The sequence below is a fragment of the Nansenia antarctica genome (assembly GCF_963989245.1).
Source record: "Nansenia antarctica genome assembly, chromosome: 1".
Taxonomy (NCBI): domain Eukaryota; kingdom Metazoa; phylum Chordata; class Actinopteri; order Argentiniformes; family Microstomatidae; genus Nansenia; species Nansenia antarctica.
In genome coordinates this window covers 75,506,432-75,526,071 of record NC_137674.1, presented here as the reverse complement: position 1 = coordinate 75,526,071, position 19,640 = coordinate 75,506,432, and the positions used below count along the sequence as shown (strand labels likewise).

General features: G+C 46.5%; 1 protein-coding gene across 1 annotated transcript in view; it reads right to left on the bottom strand.

Annotated features, from left to right (window-relative positions):
* zfhx3b (zinc finger homeobox 3b) overlaps positions 1-19,640 on the bottom strand; it is a gene marked incomplete at both ends in the record, with an annotated part of 108,171 nt that overhangs the window by 8,890 nt on the left and 79,641 nt on the right. Inside the window, 5 exon segments of the mRNA XM_080537675.1 lie at positions 140-263; positions 4,900-5,100; positions 5,744-5,883; position 18,229; positions 18,232-18,329. Of these exon segments, the coding sequence (XP_080393801.1) occupies positions 140-263; positions 4,900-5,100; positions 5,744-5,883; position 18,229; positions 18,232-18,329 (564 nt within the window).

Below are 19,640 nucleotides of genomic sequence, written 5' to 3'. Positions count from 1 at the left end.
ATATCAGCATGTTCTTATACACTATATCAGGCAATTACAAACTACTATGAACATAATCAGCATGTTAATACAGTACTCTTCTTACACTGTTACTACACAGTTATAAGTGCAAAGTAATACACTGACAGGAGATACTGACCAGTATGTTTCTTTGTCTCCTCAGAGCTGGAGTTAGCAGTGGCTTGGGGGGTGCTCTGTGCCTCTCTGTCTGGGCCAGGCACTGGTATGAACATGCTTGCTGGCAGAACCTCTGATGCTGTCACCTAGAAAACCAAACAAAATAAATGTGTACCATGTTAATAATCACTACTCAACAACAAATAATATCTGTAGGCCTGAAAAATAGATCACATTCATCTGTTTTCCACAGAGTAAAGTTAGATTAAGCATTAATGTTATTCTTGTTCAACATAATATATCTATTTTCCTGATGCAACTGTTTTCACACTGTAAGATGAAGGTGCCATAGTATGTGAGTGTCAAATACCCCTTGCTTATAGTCCATGAGAGAATCTCTCTTTCTCTCTCTCTCTCACACACACACACACACACACACACACACACACACACACACACACACACACACACACACACACACACACACACACACACACACACACACTACTTTTTACTTTATTTGCCATCCCTGGAATTTGCACTTTGATCACTGCCGGTGTTTTGTCATGCACATAGAAAGTTCTGCTGCAGCCAATTAGTGAGATGGGCTGAAAGGCCTACCTTGGCCAACTGAAAAGCTTATTAGGGAGCCTAATTAAATAATTCTTCCTTGAAAAAAGGGCATCCCATTCCAATGAAGAGGAACAGAGCCCAGCGATGCCGTCATAGACACAGGCATTCTGGGTAATATAACCCCTATCAATCTAGGGAATATAGCCTGCGCCTGTCATTCTAAAAATAAAAAATAAAATTGCACAGTGGAGCTGTTTAGAGCCAGTTAAGCTAAAAGTGTTTCAGGTGTAGAACAACAACATAGAGTATAGCTTAGACTCCATAGTCACATCACAGAACAGTTAGATACACACACATATCTAGCCTCATACTTATTGAAATGGATGGTGCTGATGCAAGATATGCATTTTCCACTACACAATGCTTTAATTTGTATCTACCATTTTAATTAGAACATTTCAAGGAGCAATGAATATTGATTTAAAAGTACAGAGAAGCGGCCAGGCTTTTTCTGCACTCAAAAGGTTGAAGTCAATCATGTGTGAATGACAGCCACCTCCCTCTATCTTAACCCCCCCCCCCTCCCCACACCACCATCCCTTCTCCCATTTCTCCCCCTCATAGACCTGCTTTCCCCTAAAAAAAAAAGACAACATTTCATCAAATGCACTCATTAAGCGGCTCCTATTTAACAATAATCAGTGATTGAGATTGGAAGAGGCCGGGAGATGAGGCACTGTCTGCTTCACCTTCCTTCAATTAACTCCCCAAACAGAATAATCAGCCTCACTCCCTACGCCGCATTTCAATTCACCAAGCCCACCCCACCCCTCTCTCTCCCCTCCCCATCTACACCCCCCCCCCCCCCCCCCCCGCCCGCCTCTCTCCTCCCCATCTACACACCCCCCCCCCCCCCCCCCCGCCCTGTCTCTCTCTATGCATCTGCTTATTCTGTACCTCCATTTCAGGTTCTGCTGTAGTCCTCTAGGACGACCCACCCTCACCCATATCAGCAGTGTCATTGTTATTCTGGTATGGCTGCTTTACAAACATTTGAGAGAACATTTAGTGAAATCAAAGGCTTCTTTAAAATCTTGTCACCATGACTTATACATGCAGTCATCAGAAGAAGAAAAAAGCATAACAGAGTCATCCATCTGAAACAGAAAACAACAAGAGTGCACTCTCTATCTACATCCTCTTGTTTTAGCCTCTGGTCTTCATTTCCAAAAAGAACAACTCTTCTGCCACTCTGCCACAGGCTCAAAATAGTGGAAATGATGAGGACAAAGCATGAACAAAGCATGATGCCACCCAGGCTCCTTTCTGCCAGCCCAAACAGACCCCAAAAACACCCTCCCTTCCTCCCTCCTTAGTCCTCCTCAAGTAACAGTGAGTTTGCAGGGGCTGCCGGGTTAAGTGGAACAGTAAACGTTCTCAAGTCCATCACTGTGCGATTAGCGCAATCAGAAAACTCTCTGGAAGATATCCAGCCATTTTCCTTCTTGTCTTCCTTTCTTTCTCGACATCTCTCTCTCTCTCTCCATCTCTCTCTCTCTCTCTCTCTCTCTCTCTCTCTCTCTTCTCCATCTTCTCCAAACGGAAAAGTGGCAAATTAATGCGACCAGCATAGGGAGACCAAAAACAAAACACGGCAGTGATTTACATTACAAAGTGGCCTGTTTCCAGACAACTGCTTCATTAGGCGACGAGAGGCAGGAGCAGAGAGTATCCCAAGGTCACTTTCAATTTGGACCGCCTAATTGGCAAACACAGTTCAAAATGGCTATCATCTAGCCAGACTCAGAATTAATGAAGCACAATTATTTTCATTACCCCTATCTTAGACAGACAGAAAATGTGAGACATAGAGTGAAAAAGGGGAGGGAGGGAAGGAGAGAGAGAGGGAGAGAGAGAGAGAGGGATGAAGAGAGAGAGACAGAGAGAGAGAGAGAGGATTGAGGAGGGAGGGGGGGGAAATGGAAGGATGGTGTGCAAGAGAGAGAGAGGGAGAGAGGGAAGGAGAGAGAGAGAGGGATGAAGAGAGAGAGAGACAGAGAGAGAGAGAGGATTGAGGAGGGAGGGGGGGGAAATGGAAGGATGGTGTGCAAGAGAGAGAGAGAGAGAGCAGAGGGTGGGTAAATGAAGGGTGAGAGAGAGTGTGTGCATCTTTATGCATGGTCGGCATGAAATAAAAGTCACCTATTTCAGAATTCATTAAGCTTGTCTGCGAGACATGTGAAAAGGATAGAGTACCTTTCCGTCTATAACCACCAGTTATAAACAAAGGTGGTGGTTTTAATGTGCATTATATTACCTCTGTTTCTCTCCTGTGCCTCTTGTAAGGGGCTCACTGCATTATTATCTCTATAAAAGAGAAAATATTGCTGCCTTCCATACTAATGCGTTGGCCATTTGCTTCGCGGTCGTGGTAGGAGAGAGGGAGAGATGGCGAGGCAGCAGGCGGGAGCCCCGTTTCCCTGAGTGATTGTCCAGCATGCAATTCAGCTCCACAGGCAAGAACAAACATCAACATTTGCTCAGTCTTTTACAGGAAACAAGAGCAAATAAAACCATATTTCCTTTTGATGATGATTAAAAACAAAACGAGGTGAGCTCTGTCTCTCTCTCTCTCCCTTTGGGTTATGTAACAAGGGGTAGACGGAGGGTACATTTTGTACCTCTACTGACATGATACCTCTGTCTATTATCCACCTTGAGGATGTTCAAGCTATGAGCGTTATTATAGTTCATACTACCGTGTAAGGAACTCAAAGAGTTGTCCTAGATACAGGAGTGTGTATGGGCGAGTGTGAAGTATGACTGTGTAGATAATACACACTCCTCATTGTCTCTCTGTGTAATCATTATTCACTTGAGATTTGAAGTTGCCAAGCAAGATTAAAGGAAGTAGTGAATAATAATATTTCCTTTGCCTCAACTTGATTCATTACATTTCAATTCACCGGTGTCACAATTACTGGAATATATTAATAATAAGAGCCTTTGTTTTGAGCAGCACAGAGGTGAGCGCAGACACAGAGATAATGTCAATGTGCTCAAGAGACTAAATGGAGAGGAAAGCTGCTCATCTAGAACACAACAGAATTATCTGTCTCTCTCACACACACACGCACACACACACACACACACACACACACACACACACACACACACACACACGCCAATTGACTATGACAATAATGAAACAGGAAAGAGGCTCATTGACTATGTGCACATGAGGACGACACCACAGAATATGCACCACAAGAACATGGCTGGAGCTTCAGAACCCTCTGCCCCCACAACAACTGACTGTGCCAATGAGTCAATCGGACAGCCTCGAGGCAGATGACAATTAACTATTTCCTTTGTGCTTTGATACAGCCTCAAATGTCAGCAATTTAGAGAAGGGGGAGACTAGGGGAGACATGACACCAGGGTAGGGTGAGTAACAGCGGGTGAGTCATCGCTGTGCTGCAGAAAACAGGCACGGCCCGGCCCCTACACCGGTCCTTGACCTGACCACGGCATGTGCTGTCCAGTCAGGCTGCCTGTACAGAGAAGGCCATGCCTCTTCATAGGCTCCAGCAGAGAAAATGAATGCCTCAATAAGACATAATGGTGGATATATAAATGTGGCATATGATGATTAATAGGAGACTTACAAACATTACATTTGCTCCTCTGTTGTGATTGACTTTGAATGAATTCAGTGAATTAAAAAAATAATAAAAAATAGAAAGATACTTTTAAAATGGCTGACATGAAGTACTCTTGTGATCCGGTGGCCATGGTGTAGGAGGTGAATAATAACCAATCCCACAGACGCCTCTAGCTTCACAAACCAAAACACTACAGTTCAACAGGAAAAAAGGAGAAAAACCTTGCCCCCCAAAAAACTAGTGAGAGGATTGGAGGCTGAATTATCTTGAACCTCTGTAAACCAATTACAGTGGGCTAGGTACAGATGAACCCCCCCATACATGTACAACAACCTTTCTATTCAAGTTTTTAGACCAAGATCGATGAGTGAAGAGGGTTTCGGGCTCATATGAGATACAAGAGTTTAGGTTAGCGGTAGGAGTTGTCATGACAGTATGCATAATAGAGTTGACTATTGTATCAACATTAGAGGGCATTGGTTGGCAAAAAACACACACACACACACACACACACACACACAAATGCACGCACATGCACACTTACCGTGGCGATAAGCTTCTCCACGCAGTCGGGTGCAACGCTGTGGAGGTGTGTGAGGTGGAACTGCAGGTGGATCTTGTTGTTGAGCATGTCTTGGCAGAGCGGGCAGCGGAACATGGGCTGGACAGAGTGCTGGGTCATCACGTGCATTCTGAGGCGGTTCAGGTCCGCGTTGCTGAACTTGCAGTAGGGGCACTGGTACATCTACAAGAGGGGAGAGAGGGGGGAGACGGGGGGGGGAGACAGGACCACAGGGAGGTTAATGGGGTGAGATAGAGAGCATGGCAGGCGGGGTGAGAGACATGGTAGAATAGGAGGAAGAGAGAACCCGCCCCCCCCCCCCCCCCGTCTCCCTAGCAGGCAGGTCCCTCTGATCATGGACCAATGGGCAACACTGAGCAGCAGTGAGTCCTGGCACACACTTCAAAGCTCTCTCATCTGTCAAATACTATATTGATTTTCCACCTTTTGCACAATTAGCAATGCAACTGCAGCAAAAAGGCAAAAACTAATTTTAAGGAGATAAAAAAAAAGAAGAAAAAAAATCATGCATAATGCAAAAAGGACCAGCTTTTCAGGGCCAGCTCTTCAAATATCTCAAAAAGAAAAAAAAGAAAAACGCTTGGAAGTACATCTTCAATTTCCTTTTCTTGAGTAATGTTGTTTCAGACTTCTAATGAGGGCATGGTAATTGGAAACGGGATAACCTTGACTTGATTGGCAAGTTCAAAGAGTTGGGGAAACAGTGATTCGGTATGCTTCTTCTTTTCTTTAAGAAACCGTCTCCCAGTCCGTTACATAACGTAACGTTCCATTGTTATGAAGACCAGGGGAACGGGCCTCTCACCTGCTCCGCAGCAGCACTCTTCTCTGAGGTCCTGGGACGCTTGGAGGAGAGGGGGCTCTCTGTGGCCCCAGAGCGCGAGGAGGGGCGCTTGGAGGGGATCGGAGAATCCGTCTGGTCCCTCTCCGAATGGCTGGATGCTGCTACTGAGCACACACGCACATACAGACACCCGCACACACACACACACACACACACGCACGCACACACACACACACACACACACACACACACACACACACACACACACACACACACACACACACACACACACACACACACACACACACACACACACACACACACACACACACACACACACACACACACAGGGGGCAGAGAAGAGAAGCAGACTCGTCAAGGCAAGGTGAAGACTTGGCAGCTCTGGAACAAGTCAATCAATAACACTGTGGATAAAGGGCTTTGAAATGTCTTTCTTAAATGTGATATAACCGCATTTAATGGGACTTGGGCAGGGAAGCAGATGATCAGGCTACCCACGACTCCCAACCACCAGAGTGTTCCCTGCGACTCCTCCCAGGCCAGAGCAGAAGCACACCGCCGAGGTGCTTTGACGGGGCCTGTCTCTCCCACTAGTGGATCGTTAGGACATCAGACACCACCACAGACGGCTAATCAAAACATCAGGCCTCCACGCTGGGCGGCTTTAGGTGGCGCTCGCTTCACAGCTTCTGCTGTTTGAAGTGGAGCTGGAGATGAGGGGATTCGCCACAACTTGAGATGAGGTCAAAACATCTACCTGGCAATCTTATCAGACAGCATTAAGGTGTAAGAGATTCACATCAGACTCTGGCTCCACTTCAAAATCAGACTTTTTCCATTTTATTTATTTATTTATAATTATTTTCTCTTCCGGGAAACAATTTTTCAGTCTCTCTTATACAGGTAACTCTTCGCTTGACTTGCATATTTTAAGCTCAATTGCGCTGAGTCACACCTTTTATATATTAATTTACATGAATAGGATAGAAATAACACCTTCTATAAGTCATTGGCATAACATTACAAGAGGCATTGTGTACATTGGTAAAAGAGAGGCTATGTTCTACTATACCATTAGTTGAATCACTTTACATAATTGCCAAAACAAGCAGTTGGTTACCTAGCAATAAGGTGCCAATACCGTGCCATTCCAGCACTAAGGAGCAGCCATATCCCTGAGCTGGCTCTGGACAGGCTGGGAAGACGGAGCAAGAAATTGGATTTCTGTCTCCATGGCACATATGACCATTGGCCGTATAAGCTCGCTCCTCATCAAAATAAAATTTTGGTTTAAATTGCTACCAAAGAGGGGGTGGGGTCTTTAGATTTTTTTTTTATGCTAGGGATGAAATAGAGATGGGTGTCGGAGAGAGAGGGAGGAGGAGAGGTGCAATTTGGCTTGGCAGTTAGGAGCTTTGGAAGTTGTGGAGCCAATATCCTCTGAAATCCGTGTGGAAACAGTGACCTATAGCTTGACCCTGCTTGGGTAAATCCTCCTGCTCTTTGTGCCTACACAGCAAGTGAGTGCCAGTGCAACTCTCCACTTAATTGGAATTTCTGTAACCGGCTAAGCCTCCTCCAGTGAGTTGTGGGCTGGGCCAACTGGACTGTGACAAAGAAGGAGTGGATAGAGAGACTGATTCCCACCCTGGCTCAGAACCCTCACAGCCACGCCGTGTGCTGCCTCACACACTAACGCTGGCGCTGGGCTTAGCGCAACCATAATACTTCATTGGCTCTCATAAAAAATAAAAAATAAACTTAAAAAAAAACAACCCAGAGGGACTCAACACGGCATTAGCCTCCTGATAACCATCGGTGTGCTCTGGAGGATGTAGCAAGACAGACAGCCATGCTTTGGTGCACACCATAGTGTGTTGAGATGTAACGAAATAAAAAGTGGCTAATTGTCAGGTAGCTGCCCATCTTAGGGAGGCAGGAATCCCCCTCTCTCTCTGCTGTCACTGCAGGCTCCAGGCTCCAGTCTGCTAGCCAGCAGAACCTATCACAGGCTAATCCTTTTAATGCAACTTGCACCAGCATTAACAATGTAGCGCTGCCTCTCTTCCCTGTCTCTCTCTCTCCATCCTCACTCAACCAGGCCCCACAACAAGGGCTTCTGCCCAGACAACCAGAGAGCGCTCCACTCCCCCCTGTAAAACACCATAACAGAGAAGAGGAAGAGAGAGAGAGAGAGAGAAAGATAGAAAGAGAGGAAAAGAGGGAGGGGAGGGGGCGGATAGGGAGAGAGAAAGCCAAACAAAATAGGAGCGCGGCAAAACAGAAAAGGCATCACAGCTGAGTAAAAATACTCGGCTAAGCCGGCGCTCGTAAAGGAGCTAAATCCACCCGGAGCCGGCGTGGGGGGGCATCGCAGCGCCTCACCCTGCAGTGGAAAGAATCCACTGTGAAACTTAAGTAGGTGACTTGCCAGCCCTTAACGAGGCCATAAAGAGTTAAATTTCACCTGATTTGTACAGTCCTGGAAGGGCAAATTGAGAACAGGGGGCATGGGGGAGAGAGGGGACGGGGGGGGGGACGGGGGTCAGGTTAAGCAGGGCTGACCACGCTCCTGCTCCAGACATTAAAATGTCAGCTCCAATCAGAGTGGGGGCAGCTGAGCTGATTAGCCAGTGGGGGTCTCTGGCCCTGGCTTTGGTCAGAGCAGCCAGAGACACTGGGATCACATCAGCTGGGGAGGTTGGGGGAGGAGAGAGGAGGGGAGGGGAGGGGAGGGGAGGCCCTATTAGGCCCCAGTCACAGCCAATCCCATTAAACACATCCAACCAATAAACAAAGGAAATGTTAAACAAAAGGAACCCTCCCCGTTTGCTGACATCCACCTCTCAGTCATGGTATCCACTGCCACTTCCTCTCCTCCACTGCACTCCACTCCACTCCCACCTCACTCACTCGCGCACTCCCTCTCTCCTCCGCTTCTTCCTCCTTTCTTCCCCCACGCACTGTTCTAATCGGAACGCGCCCCCCCCCCTCTGCCGTGACTAGGGAGGCAGACTGGAACATGGCACCGTGCCCTGTGTTTCACAGACTAAGCTCTCGTCCCCGGGTCCATTCCTCGCTAAGCGGTCCGTCGTCTCTCTCCCACATCTGAGAGACGCGTCTCTAACTGAGTGCTATCAGGGGTGGAAATCCTCACACATAAAGAGAGAGAGAGAGAGAGAGAGAGAGAGAGAGAGAGAGAGGCCCCCCATAAAAGCCCATATGGGAACAGGCCGGGTTAGCAGTGGTCTTCTAGACAGGACAAACAGCTGGAGGAGGGGGGGGAGAGAGCAGCTGAAGTCTCTGCTCCCAGGCCCTGGGACTCTGAGCGAGAGAGAGAGAGAGAGAGAGAGCCTTAGTGGACAAAAGCCTTCAGTGAGCCTGGTGTCATCTATCAGGCCGGGGTAATGGCCAGCGTACAGCATGGTACGCAGCGGGGAGTCCTCAGGCCAAAACAAATGATGCCTATTAACGGAAAAAAAAGAACAGTATCAAAGCATTCTGGTCTTGGTTTGTGAGTTTTCAATTACCTTTGATAGGAGCCCCATAACAACAACCAAAAAAAAGACAATCATTCAGACTTTCAACACTATTGACTATAAGGAGAGGGGGAATGGGGTTGGCAATAGACGTCAGAAGGAGGTAAACACAAGCACCTCTAAGCCTAATGGCTAGGGGGATAAACATGATTAAATAATTAGCCTGCATTTCAGTCTGTCAATTAACGGATACTCAATTAACACAAGAGAGACCTGACATTAGGTTGTTTGTTTTTAAAGGGTTGGAGAGAGCTGGAGTATTAAAGGGCTGCTGCCTGCTTGAGGGGTTTGTTTGAGTGTACAGTGTGTGTGTGTGTGTGTGTTTGAGTGTACAGTGTGTGTGTGTGTGTGTGTGTTTGAGTGTACAGTGTGTGTGTGTGTGTGTGTGTGTATGTGTGTGTGTGTATGTGTGCGTGTGTGTGCGTGCGTGTGGGGTGTGTGTGCGTGTGTGTCTGTGTGTGTGTGTGAGTGTCTGTGTGTGTGTGAGTGTGCGTGTCAGAGAGTGGGCTAGGGAGGCTTGCTCAGGGCCCAGCCTTCCGTGGTCACGGCCTGTTAGGACACCATAAATCTGATCAATCGCTTCTCTCTTAAGAATCCCCAAAACCGGCTCCTGCCACCAGCTCCGTGACTAAAGTCCAGCTACCGTGTCCTGTTTTCCAGGATACGGTGAAGAGAAAGAGAAGAAAAAAGAAAAGAAAAAAGAGGGGGACCGACACAGCGAGGCTGGGGGGAACATACCGGAACGAGAAAGGGGGGGGGGGGGCGATAAACACAGAGAGTGAGAGCGATTTTGTTCTTTTTTTTTTTTTTTGGGGTGTGTGTGTGCGGTCCTGACCGTGGCGCGGTCCGACTGGTATCAGAACCTAAACGTGGCTGCCTGCGCACCGGAGCCGCCCCAGATCCATTAGCGGAGCCCATGACCAGAACATTGGTTCCTGATGGAACGGGTCTCTTGCCTCCCCTTTGGACTGGGAGAAGAACGCCCCGGTACTGGCCTCAACTCGGGGAAGGGGGGGGGGGGGGCCCACACCCACACCCACACACACACACACACACACACACACACACACACACACACACACACACACACACACACACAACCGTACCACAGATGAACTCTTCCAACAGCTCCCTAAAGTCACACTCCCTGGCCTGCCCTTGGGAGGGTAATTTGAAATTTAATATGCTGCATAAAATGACAATCAAGGATTTCGAGTTTTTAATATTCAAATCAAGCTGTCTCTCCTGTCAAATTACCAGTTGAGGACATTTTGAGCTGCGCTTTCATATTCCCATTCCCAGTATGACCTTGCTCGACTGGAACTTTCCGTGCAGCTCCTGTGATAGTGAGAAACGTGCTCGGGCGCTTGCCTCATAATGGCGTGCTGCGGATTATCACACATCTATGTGGAGTGTGAGAGGACTGGCTCATCAGAGAGGACATACAGTGGGGGAAAGAAGTATTCACACACTATTTTTTCATTCCAAATATTTCCATTGCAGCTATTCACATGACATTTAGACCAAACATTGGTATTAACTCAATAAAACTACACAGCTGAAGAAATTGTAACATTCCAATCCATAAGAAAGCTATGTGCAATACAGTGGAATGACACAGGAAAAAAGTATTGAACACAGTGGGAAAAGTGTTCTGTGCTAATTAGAATCAGCTGGGTTGGTGCATGTTGGTGGGTAAGTACAGTTTTTTTTAATGTGTTGAATACTTATAATACTTATATTTTCCCCACTGTAAGGACGGATTATTGTGGGGGTCGCCCCTCCCCCAGAGTGACCTCTTTGTCTGAGAGGACCTTGTTTGTGACCCTGACCTCTCCTCTCCGGTCATTACCACCCAGGCCTCCCATCTATCCAGACCAACCTGTCCTGACAGATACACCACCAGTGGACTTTCATGTGAAAGCACAAAAGACAAGAGGCAGAAAAAAAAAAAAAAAAAAAAGCCCTAAGAGTCAATTAGGTGATTATTAATTCATGGCCCTTTTCCGTAAACCAGGGGCTTTTGTGCTGTCGAGTCCCGTAAGTGAATTGGACTTTGGCACCTTGTCTCACCTCCCCTCTCCGTTGCTAGGAGCTGCATTACTCAGCTAGCGATGGGGGCTGTCAGCGCAGAGGCCCCCCCTAGTCTCTGGAGCAATCACTGCCTTGTTTGTTGCTTTCAAGGGAGAAAAAAAAAGAAAGAAAGAAACATACCAAAAAAAAAAAAAGATGGCAGCTGGCGTGAGTGACCGACACTAGGCGGAGGGCTGAATTAACACCACAGGTCCCTTCTGCCATTCAGATGTTGGAGGAATGCAATCACAGCTGCCATGGGGCCATTGATCTGGCTCGTCCTTGGGAACGGCATATTCGGCGAGATTGGACCTGAACCGCTACCGGACGCCGTGAATGAGGTTGGAGGGGAGGAAGAGGGAAGAAGAACAAGACGAGGGGAGAGAGGGCTGAGGGAGCTATTCCCCCTAGCTTGTGTCTAGGACAGTAGGAGTCATGCCCATGCTGTGTCCCCCTCCCTCTCTCCCTCCCTCTCTCTCTCCCTCGCTCTCTTCCTCTCTTCCTCTCTCTCTCTCTCTCTTGCCCTGCTAGTCGAGGACATCTGACCCATCACTGTCCCCCCCCAGGAGGTCTGTAAAAAAGATGCATGTGGTCACCAACTCCTAAAGGGCCTCCACCACCACCACCACCATTACCCCCCCCCCCCCCCCCCCGTGCCCCCGTCACTCCCAGTGGCCCTATCCTGTCTCCAGTGACCCAGCCCCTGGCCTGCTTCAAAAGCCTGGGCCCGATGTCTCCGGTCATAAAAAACAAGTTTGGGTTTCAGGCTTTCGTCAGTGCCAGCCAGGCCACATGGCCTTACTGCAGATGCCCACCACCCGTCTCCGGGGCCAGCCGCTTTCCTAGCCCATGGAAAGAACACAAGACCCTTTTATTGCCACACAACCGAGGTTGGTGGGCCGTGTTGCCAGTAGGGTCGCTCTAGAGCGCTTACATGACACGCCACCACAGAAACTCAACAGAGCAGTACTACTACGACAGTACTGTACCTCCACTCCAGTATAGGTACAGTGATGTCTCCTTGCCTCTTCTCTCCCCCCCACAACCTCTCCATCCCTCCACCTCCACACTTCTGAGGGCCAAATGACTACAGCTCTCTCCCCGTGTCCCAGCGCTCCCCCCCCCCAGGCACCACCCGCCTGCAGTCCCTCAGCAATTTAACCATTAATACGGAGACGCAGGTTCATCTCCCCAGTGCTACAAGTCATTCGCTTTTAATGCATATGCTAACAATAACTGAATATTCTCCTCACCCCCCCCTCTCCTCCTCCCCTCCTCCTCCTCCTTTTCTCCACCCGTCTTTTTTTTAAATCTACCGGCCTGAGTTAGAGCCCAGAGCGACAAAGGCCTCTATTCCATTTCACCTAATATTTCTCAGGTAATTACTCTGCATCAATTAATTTCAAATAAAGAAAATTACAACGGAAAAAAAAAAAAAAGCCTCCCCCCAAAGCGAAGCTCATCATTTCTCAGTATCCTTGGTGTATAACAACTGGCTTTATTAAAAATGAAAAACCACCTTCCCCCCGTTGCACGGGAGGGGAGAAAAGAGTGGTTTATGTAGGCCTACAGGCATGACTGCAACAAAGACACGTTTTAAAATGAAGGAATTAAAAGGAGATATTAATTAGTGGCCGTGTTATTAATCTTCGGGCCGCCCGGCCAGGAGGCTGACATGGCGTTCACCTCTGAAAGGACACTCCTCTCAGGCAGCAGCAGCACCGCCGGCCCATTAGCCTGCAGGCTGTAAAACTCATAAACACTGATCTTTCAGGGAGTTGGCTCACAAACAAGGACAATTTACGGTCTACTATCTTCAAAGACAAAAGGAATTATCATTTGAGGGATGACAAGCCGGCTCAAAGGACACGTTATGAATATGTAAACAATTTTCTCTCCATTTTGTCTCCTCCTGACTTCATGGAACATACCCGCTAATGTATATTCTTAGAAGTCTAGCGTTTTTTTAAAAGCAATAACCCATTACGAGTTCTGTACATGTTCCTACGCCAAAAGCATTAATACAGCACTTAGGGATATCTGAAGCATTATAAGATAATAGCACCTGATCAGAGAAATACATACTGGAGAGCTTTACCACATAAGACACCTACATTCTACAACACCTATACGTATTCCTAGACCCAGGACTAGATCTGTCACTGGGACTACAAGGAAACACTAGCAGCGAGATCCCCCAGATGTTGCTATCTGTTCCAGTCTGAAGCGTGCAGCAACATAAGGCCTGACAGCTCAGAGAAATGTGTGTACAACCTGCAGTATCACCCTTCTGCATCCAGGGGCTGCTAATGTTCATCACACTGACATACAGTAGATGCATCTCTAGTCTATATCTGCCCTTCACACACACACACACACACACACACACACTCACACGCACAAACACAAACACGCACAAACACGTGCACGCACGCACACACGCACGCACACACGTCCACATACAGTATATACAAACGCACGCACACACGTACACATACATGTGCACATACTGTACGCACACACACACACACACACACACACACACGCTCGCATGCACTAGCACACAACAAACGTCTCTCCTCCACACTCATCCAATCACAGAGATTCATAGGTAGAAGTAAATATTTAAGGGAAAAGAGATGGGACCAATTTGGTTGGGTGCTCTGCCGGTGTCAGAATGCGGATGACCCGCGCTGTAATATCATTTCTCCCTCCCTCGCTCCAGCTCCCATAATTTGAAAGTCAGGAAGGGAGGGTATGAGAGGAATTATTCATAAACCTCAATTGAGGAAGACTGCAACTCCCCCCCCCCCTGCATGTACACACACACACACACACACACACACACACACACACACACACACACACACAGCACCCTTCCCTCCCATTTCCCCATATAGGCCACCTCAATCCCAACCCTTCCCATACATTTATGTTAAACATGTCAAATCATATTGTGGCCATTCCTCCTAGCCCTTAAGTGTATTAACAATCCCTCTCTCCCTCCTATTTCTCCCCCCCATCTCCCTCATGTCCCCTACCCTTCTCCCCCCCCTCCCTCATTCCTGGTGCTTTAATGGAGGTGCAGGCCCCGTTCCTAAGCAGAACCCCTCCATTCCACTAATGCTGGCTCAGCTAGGTGTACAAGGCGTGAGGAGAGGGAGGAGAAGGGCTTGGGGCGGAGCATTTATAAATATTTCATCCCCCGCATTAGAAACGACCCCTGGATTGCTTATTGGGGAAGGTGGCTGAATCTCAGCTTCTGCCAACATGAACTTTATTGTTTGAATACGAAATGCTTTCAGTAAATAGCCAATAGTATGTCAGCCTTATCTCTCTTTGCAAATAATTACAAAGCTCTTGTGTGTGTGTGTGTGTGTGTGTGTGTGTGTGTGTGTGTGTGTGTGTGTGTGTGTGTACTATACAATATGTGCGTGTGATCTTTGAGATAAATGAAATGCTACAGAATAATGAAGTGATCTTTCAGAAAGATGACATGTGGGATACATATGCATCTTACGTCGGCTTCGTATGTATTTCTAAATAGCTTTAATGAATTTCGAAGAGCGGCGGCACTAAAAAGAGAAAAAACTTGAAATTGACAGTAGCTTCAAAAGGAGGAATGCTTTCTTGTGCGCGAGGCTAATGCCGTCCTCCTGACAGGAACTGTCATGTGTAAAGGAACTATCTTTCCACACCGAGTTCCAATGGTAGCATGACAAGGATGAGACCGAACACTTCAAATGGTCCTAATGACGGACCTGAGGAACCACAACATCACACAGACACACACCGAGCACCTTTCAGACACTCCTCTAAATAACAGGTTAGCTCAGCCGTGTGCGCGGACACACATGCACACAGAAACACACACACACAGAGACAGACAGACAGACAGACAGACAGACAGACAGACAGACAGACAGACAGACAGACAGACAGACAGACAGACAGACAGACAGACAGACAGACAGACAGACAGACAGACAGACAGACAGACACACACACACACACACACACACACACACACACACACACACACAGGAGTCTAACAGGCACCATCAACGTCTCTGACACTCAGACAAGTGTGGCTCTGTTTACTGAATGTATTTCTGGGATCTTCCCACTTTTGCTTTAAAAATAAATAAATCCATATAGCTGTTAGGGTGCACTTTCCCTAAATGGGCATCTGTGTCCATCAATCATAACAGTAGAGTATGAAAAAAGGGACCTTCCATTAAAACTAGTGCTGTCTCCCCTCTCAGCTGACAACACAGCCAGCTACCCCCGCACCCCACCCCCCCCACACGCCCAACCCCACCTCTACAACCTATAGCTCCCCCCCTACCTATCCACCCCCCCCCCCCCCCCCCACCCACCTTTTCCCTGACATCAAACAGAACCCCAGACCTGGTTTCCCTAATGCACACGCTATTTTTAACTAAGCGTTTCTAATAAGCTGCTGGAAGGCTGTAAATGTTTCATATGCAAGCACATCTTCCCTTTGTGAAAACACAGAAACACACTTATTTGGTGATTAGCGACTGACAGAGGGGAGGAAAGGAATTGAATATGCTTGTATCGAATTGCATGCCTTTCAAAAACGAAGGAATCCTAATGCGAGGAGTCGTCTTCCTGTGCACCACAGGTATGAGTGAATTATTAATCGTGCAGCTCATTTTAATGCTTTTTAAAGTGCTTTATTTTGATGGGTTAAAATACACTTTTAGCCATTTTTTTCAGGCAGGCATGCATTTCATTATTTCCCCCCATCAAAGAAGTGAGTGTCGCCCCCCTTTCAAAGAGCACAAACAACTCAGCCTCATTTAAAATAAAATAAAAAAGTTGGAATATCAAACACGTTCTCACAAAAGATTGGGCTTCAAAATATGTACTTTTCGGCTGTACTTTCCGTAAAAAATGTATGCAAAAGGCCTGAATTGTTTTCCAGCTTTTAACCTGACGAGAGTAAATCAAAACATCAGAACTGTAACCATCCCCCAGTTACACCAGGAGCTAGCTGAGTTAAAGCCCCATCTCTCTCTCTCTCTCTCTCTCTCTCTCTCTCTCTCTCTCTCTCTCTCTGCCTGTTCATCTATGGTTGTCATAACCACAACTCTGCTCTATTGAATAGAAGGAGATAACACCACTTCCCCCCCTACTAATCCCTGCCATTACTGCATATCTGACAACATCAAATAAATACCACGGAAATAAGAAAAAAAGCTGAAACGGAAAAGCGACAGTTCAAAAGTACCTGAAACTAGTAAAAGAGCTCCAGAATTCAACCTCGGTGCAGAACATAAGACAAGAGTCTGGGGGGGGCGATTTCTCTATTCCACAACACCTGACTGGATGTGCTATTTCGTGACGTTAGAATTATAAGGTTCTATCTCAATTTTGGGTCAAAATTGAGTTTTTTACATAACGATCCATTAGGTGTTTATTAATGCCTGTGTGGTGACTTTTTTTGTTAGTAATCAATCAAATACAAAGGTTCCATCTCACAAAACATAATGGAATGTAAAAACTTTGACGCTCATATCTCTGAACTACCCTAAACGGAGATAGAACCTTATAATTCTAAGCTCACGATATGTCCTGGTATTGTATATCTGATTCATGGTTCAATACACGTGTAGAAGGCCACATGCCAACACTGTTCAGAGGGATGGACACACTGTCAACACCCCCCTCACCTCAGACCCTTCTCTGCACTCTCTCTATAGCGCTATTACTGATGACTACTCTATTATAACTACTACTAGCATTAGCACTATTACTATCACTCATACTGTCACAATTACTAATACCTAGATCCTTGATGACTGTCACCATACTGGTCATGAATCCAAGAACCTCACTAATACAGGAGGGTAAGAGTAGTCCTTTTCCTGGAGCTCTCTGATTGGCTACCCAGTCCTACCGGCCAGGGGGGGGGGGGGGGGGGGGGGGGTGAAGTGGGGGTCCATCACAAACACTTCCTGTCCAAGCTGCTCTCTCAAGCCAGCGGGGTGACCCCCTCCTCTTCACACACACACACACACACACACACACACACACACACACACACACACACACACACATACACACACACACGCACACACCAACTGAAGGAAGCCAGATCAAACCTCGACATCGCAGTGTACCAAAGATGAACCGCTCTATTCCCATTAAAACAAAGTTAAAGGACTTTATCTTTAATCAAAGCAAAACATCATTAGTTCCCTTCCAAAAACCAGGCCCGAACTCCTGATCCGAGTTCATCTCCAGGTGAGAGCAGGCCGAGACCCAGACTGGCCTGAGACAGTAGGCCTGAACACTAGTGGTCGCCCTCCGCTTAAGCCCCGCCTCTCTATGGAACTCAACACCTGCGCCCAAAAAATATCCCTATCTGATAACATTCAACACAGGTGTGCTCTTCTGTCACACACAATCAGTGCAAGGGGGGGGGGGGGGGGGGGGGAGACAGTCCTGTCCTGTCACATGTGTGTACACACGTGACCCCGGCCTGTAATTATGGACACAGCCCCACTTCTCCATAACATCCACTGAGAATAGACAAAACATGAGTGAGTCACATGTCACCTGACCAAATACCCAAATTGACAATTTCGCAGAAATTCATTAGACATGGTTTAAGGAGAGGAAACCCACAGCCAGAAACAGTGGCTTTAACAAATAAGAATAACTTGTGGAGTTGTAACAGAGCCACAATAGTCAAAAGGGTCTCTGGTATTTTGTGTAGAATCTGTATAATTAGTATAGACAAAAGGCCTTCAGTTCAGAGAAGAAAAAAAAATCAGGTGCAGTGGCACATGTTCCCTGAGGGCAGTGTTCCCTAAATGTGTGTAGTGTAAATAGAGGCCTTACCTGTCCTTTGGTGAGCTCCTTCTCCCCCCCACACTCTCTGTCTTTGGTATGGTCCTCCTGTTCTGTGGTGGTCTCACTGGCAGCCTCCACATCTCGCTTAGCTCTCCTGAAGGGGGAGGAGAGGATGGGATATGTAAATCACCACGCCATCAGAATTGGTGGAAGCACTTAAAGGGACGGCGTTTTTTTTCTATAGGAGCGTACAACAATTACATTCGCTGACACGCAGTTACAAGGTTACCAGACAAAGAGGGCGGGATCTGCTGCTGCACCGCCAGGCTGCTTGATCACCATGAATGCAGGTTGAAATTCATTTTGATTAAAACAATAAAAAAAATAAAAAAATAAGTAGTAGTCAGGCTTCATTCAAACTGATATGAAGGAAATGTATTTGGATTCTTTTTCCTTTTTCCCTTTATCCACAAAAATGTGGAATATTAACAATAATAAGAACAATAATACGATTTAACCTAATTCTAAATACTGTAATTACAATTCATAAGAAACAGCTACAATAATAATCATTATAAAAATAATAATAATAATAACAATAATCATATTAATATTATTAACAATAATAATACCGTAATAATATGCCTATATTTCTTTAGAAATGTGCCCCGAAGTTATAATTCTTCATTTATTCAAGACCATGACACAAATATCTTTATGGCTTCCTCTGTTTAATATGGACATAAAACTGCAGAGAAACCGCACACATGTGGTATAGACATACACACATTTTCCAAAGCGGTTTGAAGTATGCAGACAGGAAAAATAATTGTGCAAGGAGCGTGTTTCTAGAAAGAGACCTCTCTCTCTCCCTCTCCCTCTCCTGCTCTATCTCTCTCGTCTCTCTCTCTCTCTCTCTCTCTCTCTCTCTCTCTCTCTCTCTCTCTCTCTCTCTCTCTCTCCCCCCCTCTCTCCCCATACATTACTGTCCCCAGCTGCAGTCTGCTAGGCTACTTACCAATACAAGGCTCATTTCACTTGTACTACCTAGCTATTGCAAAATAATAATAAAAAAATCATAAATATTTAAAACTTTCAGACCCGCAATTCATTTTATTTTGCTGCCAAGTCAAATGCACAAATGCCCTGTAACCACCTTAAAAGCCTCAAGCTCGATATATCAGGCCATTTAAGAGCATTGAAGTCCAAACAATGGATAACCGATAATGCCATCTGTAAGTAACGCAGGAAAAGATGTCTAAAAAGCAGATAATAAAAAGGGCATCAATCTCCTTTATGTCCCTCCAGTGCCCCCCAGCCCCCCTTCGCCTGTTAAGTTTGTTTAAAAGTAGTGCAACGAACACGCAACAGCATTGATTTGACAACAGTAAACTGGGCCGCAGTCAATAAGCCCTATCAGTTATTACACAAGTCAGCTAATTCTCAGCAAATGTACTTAA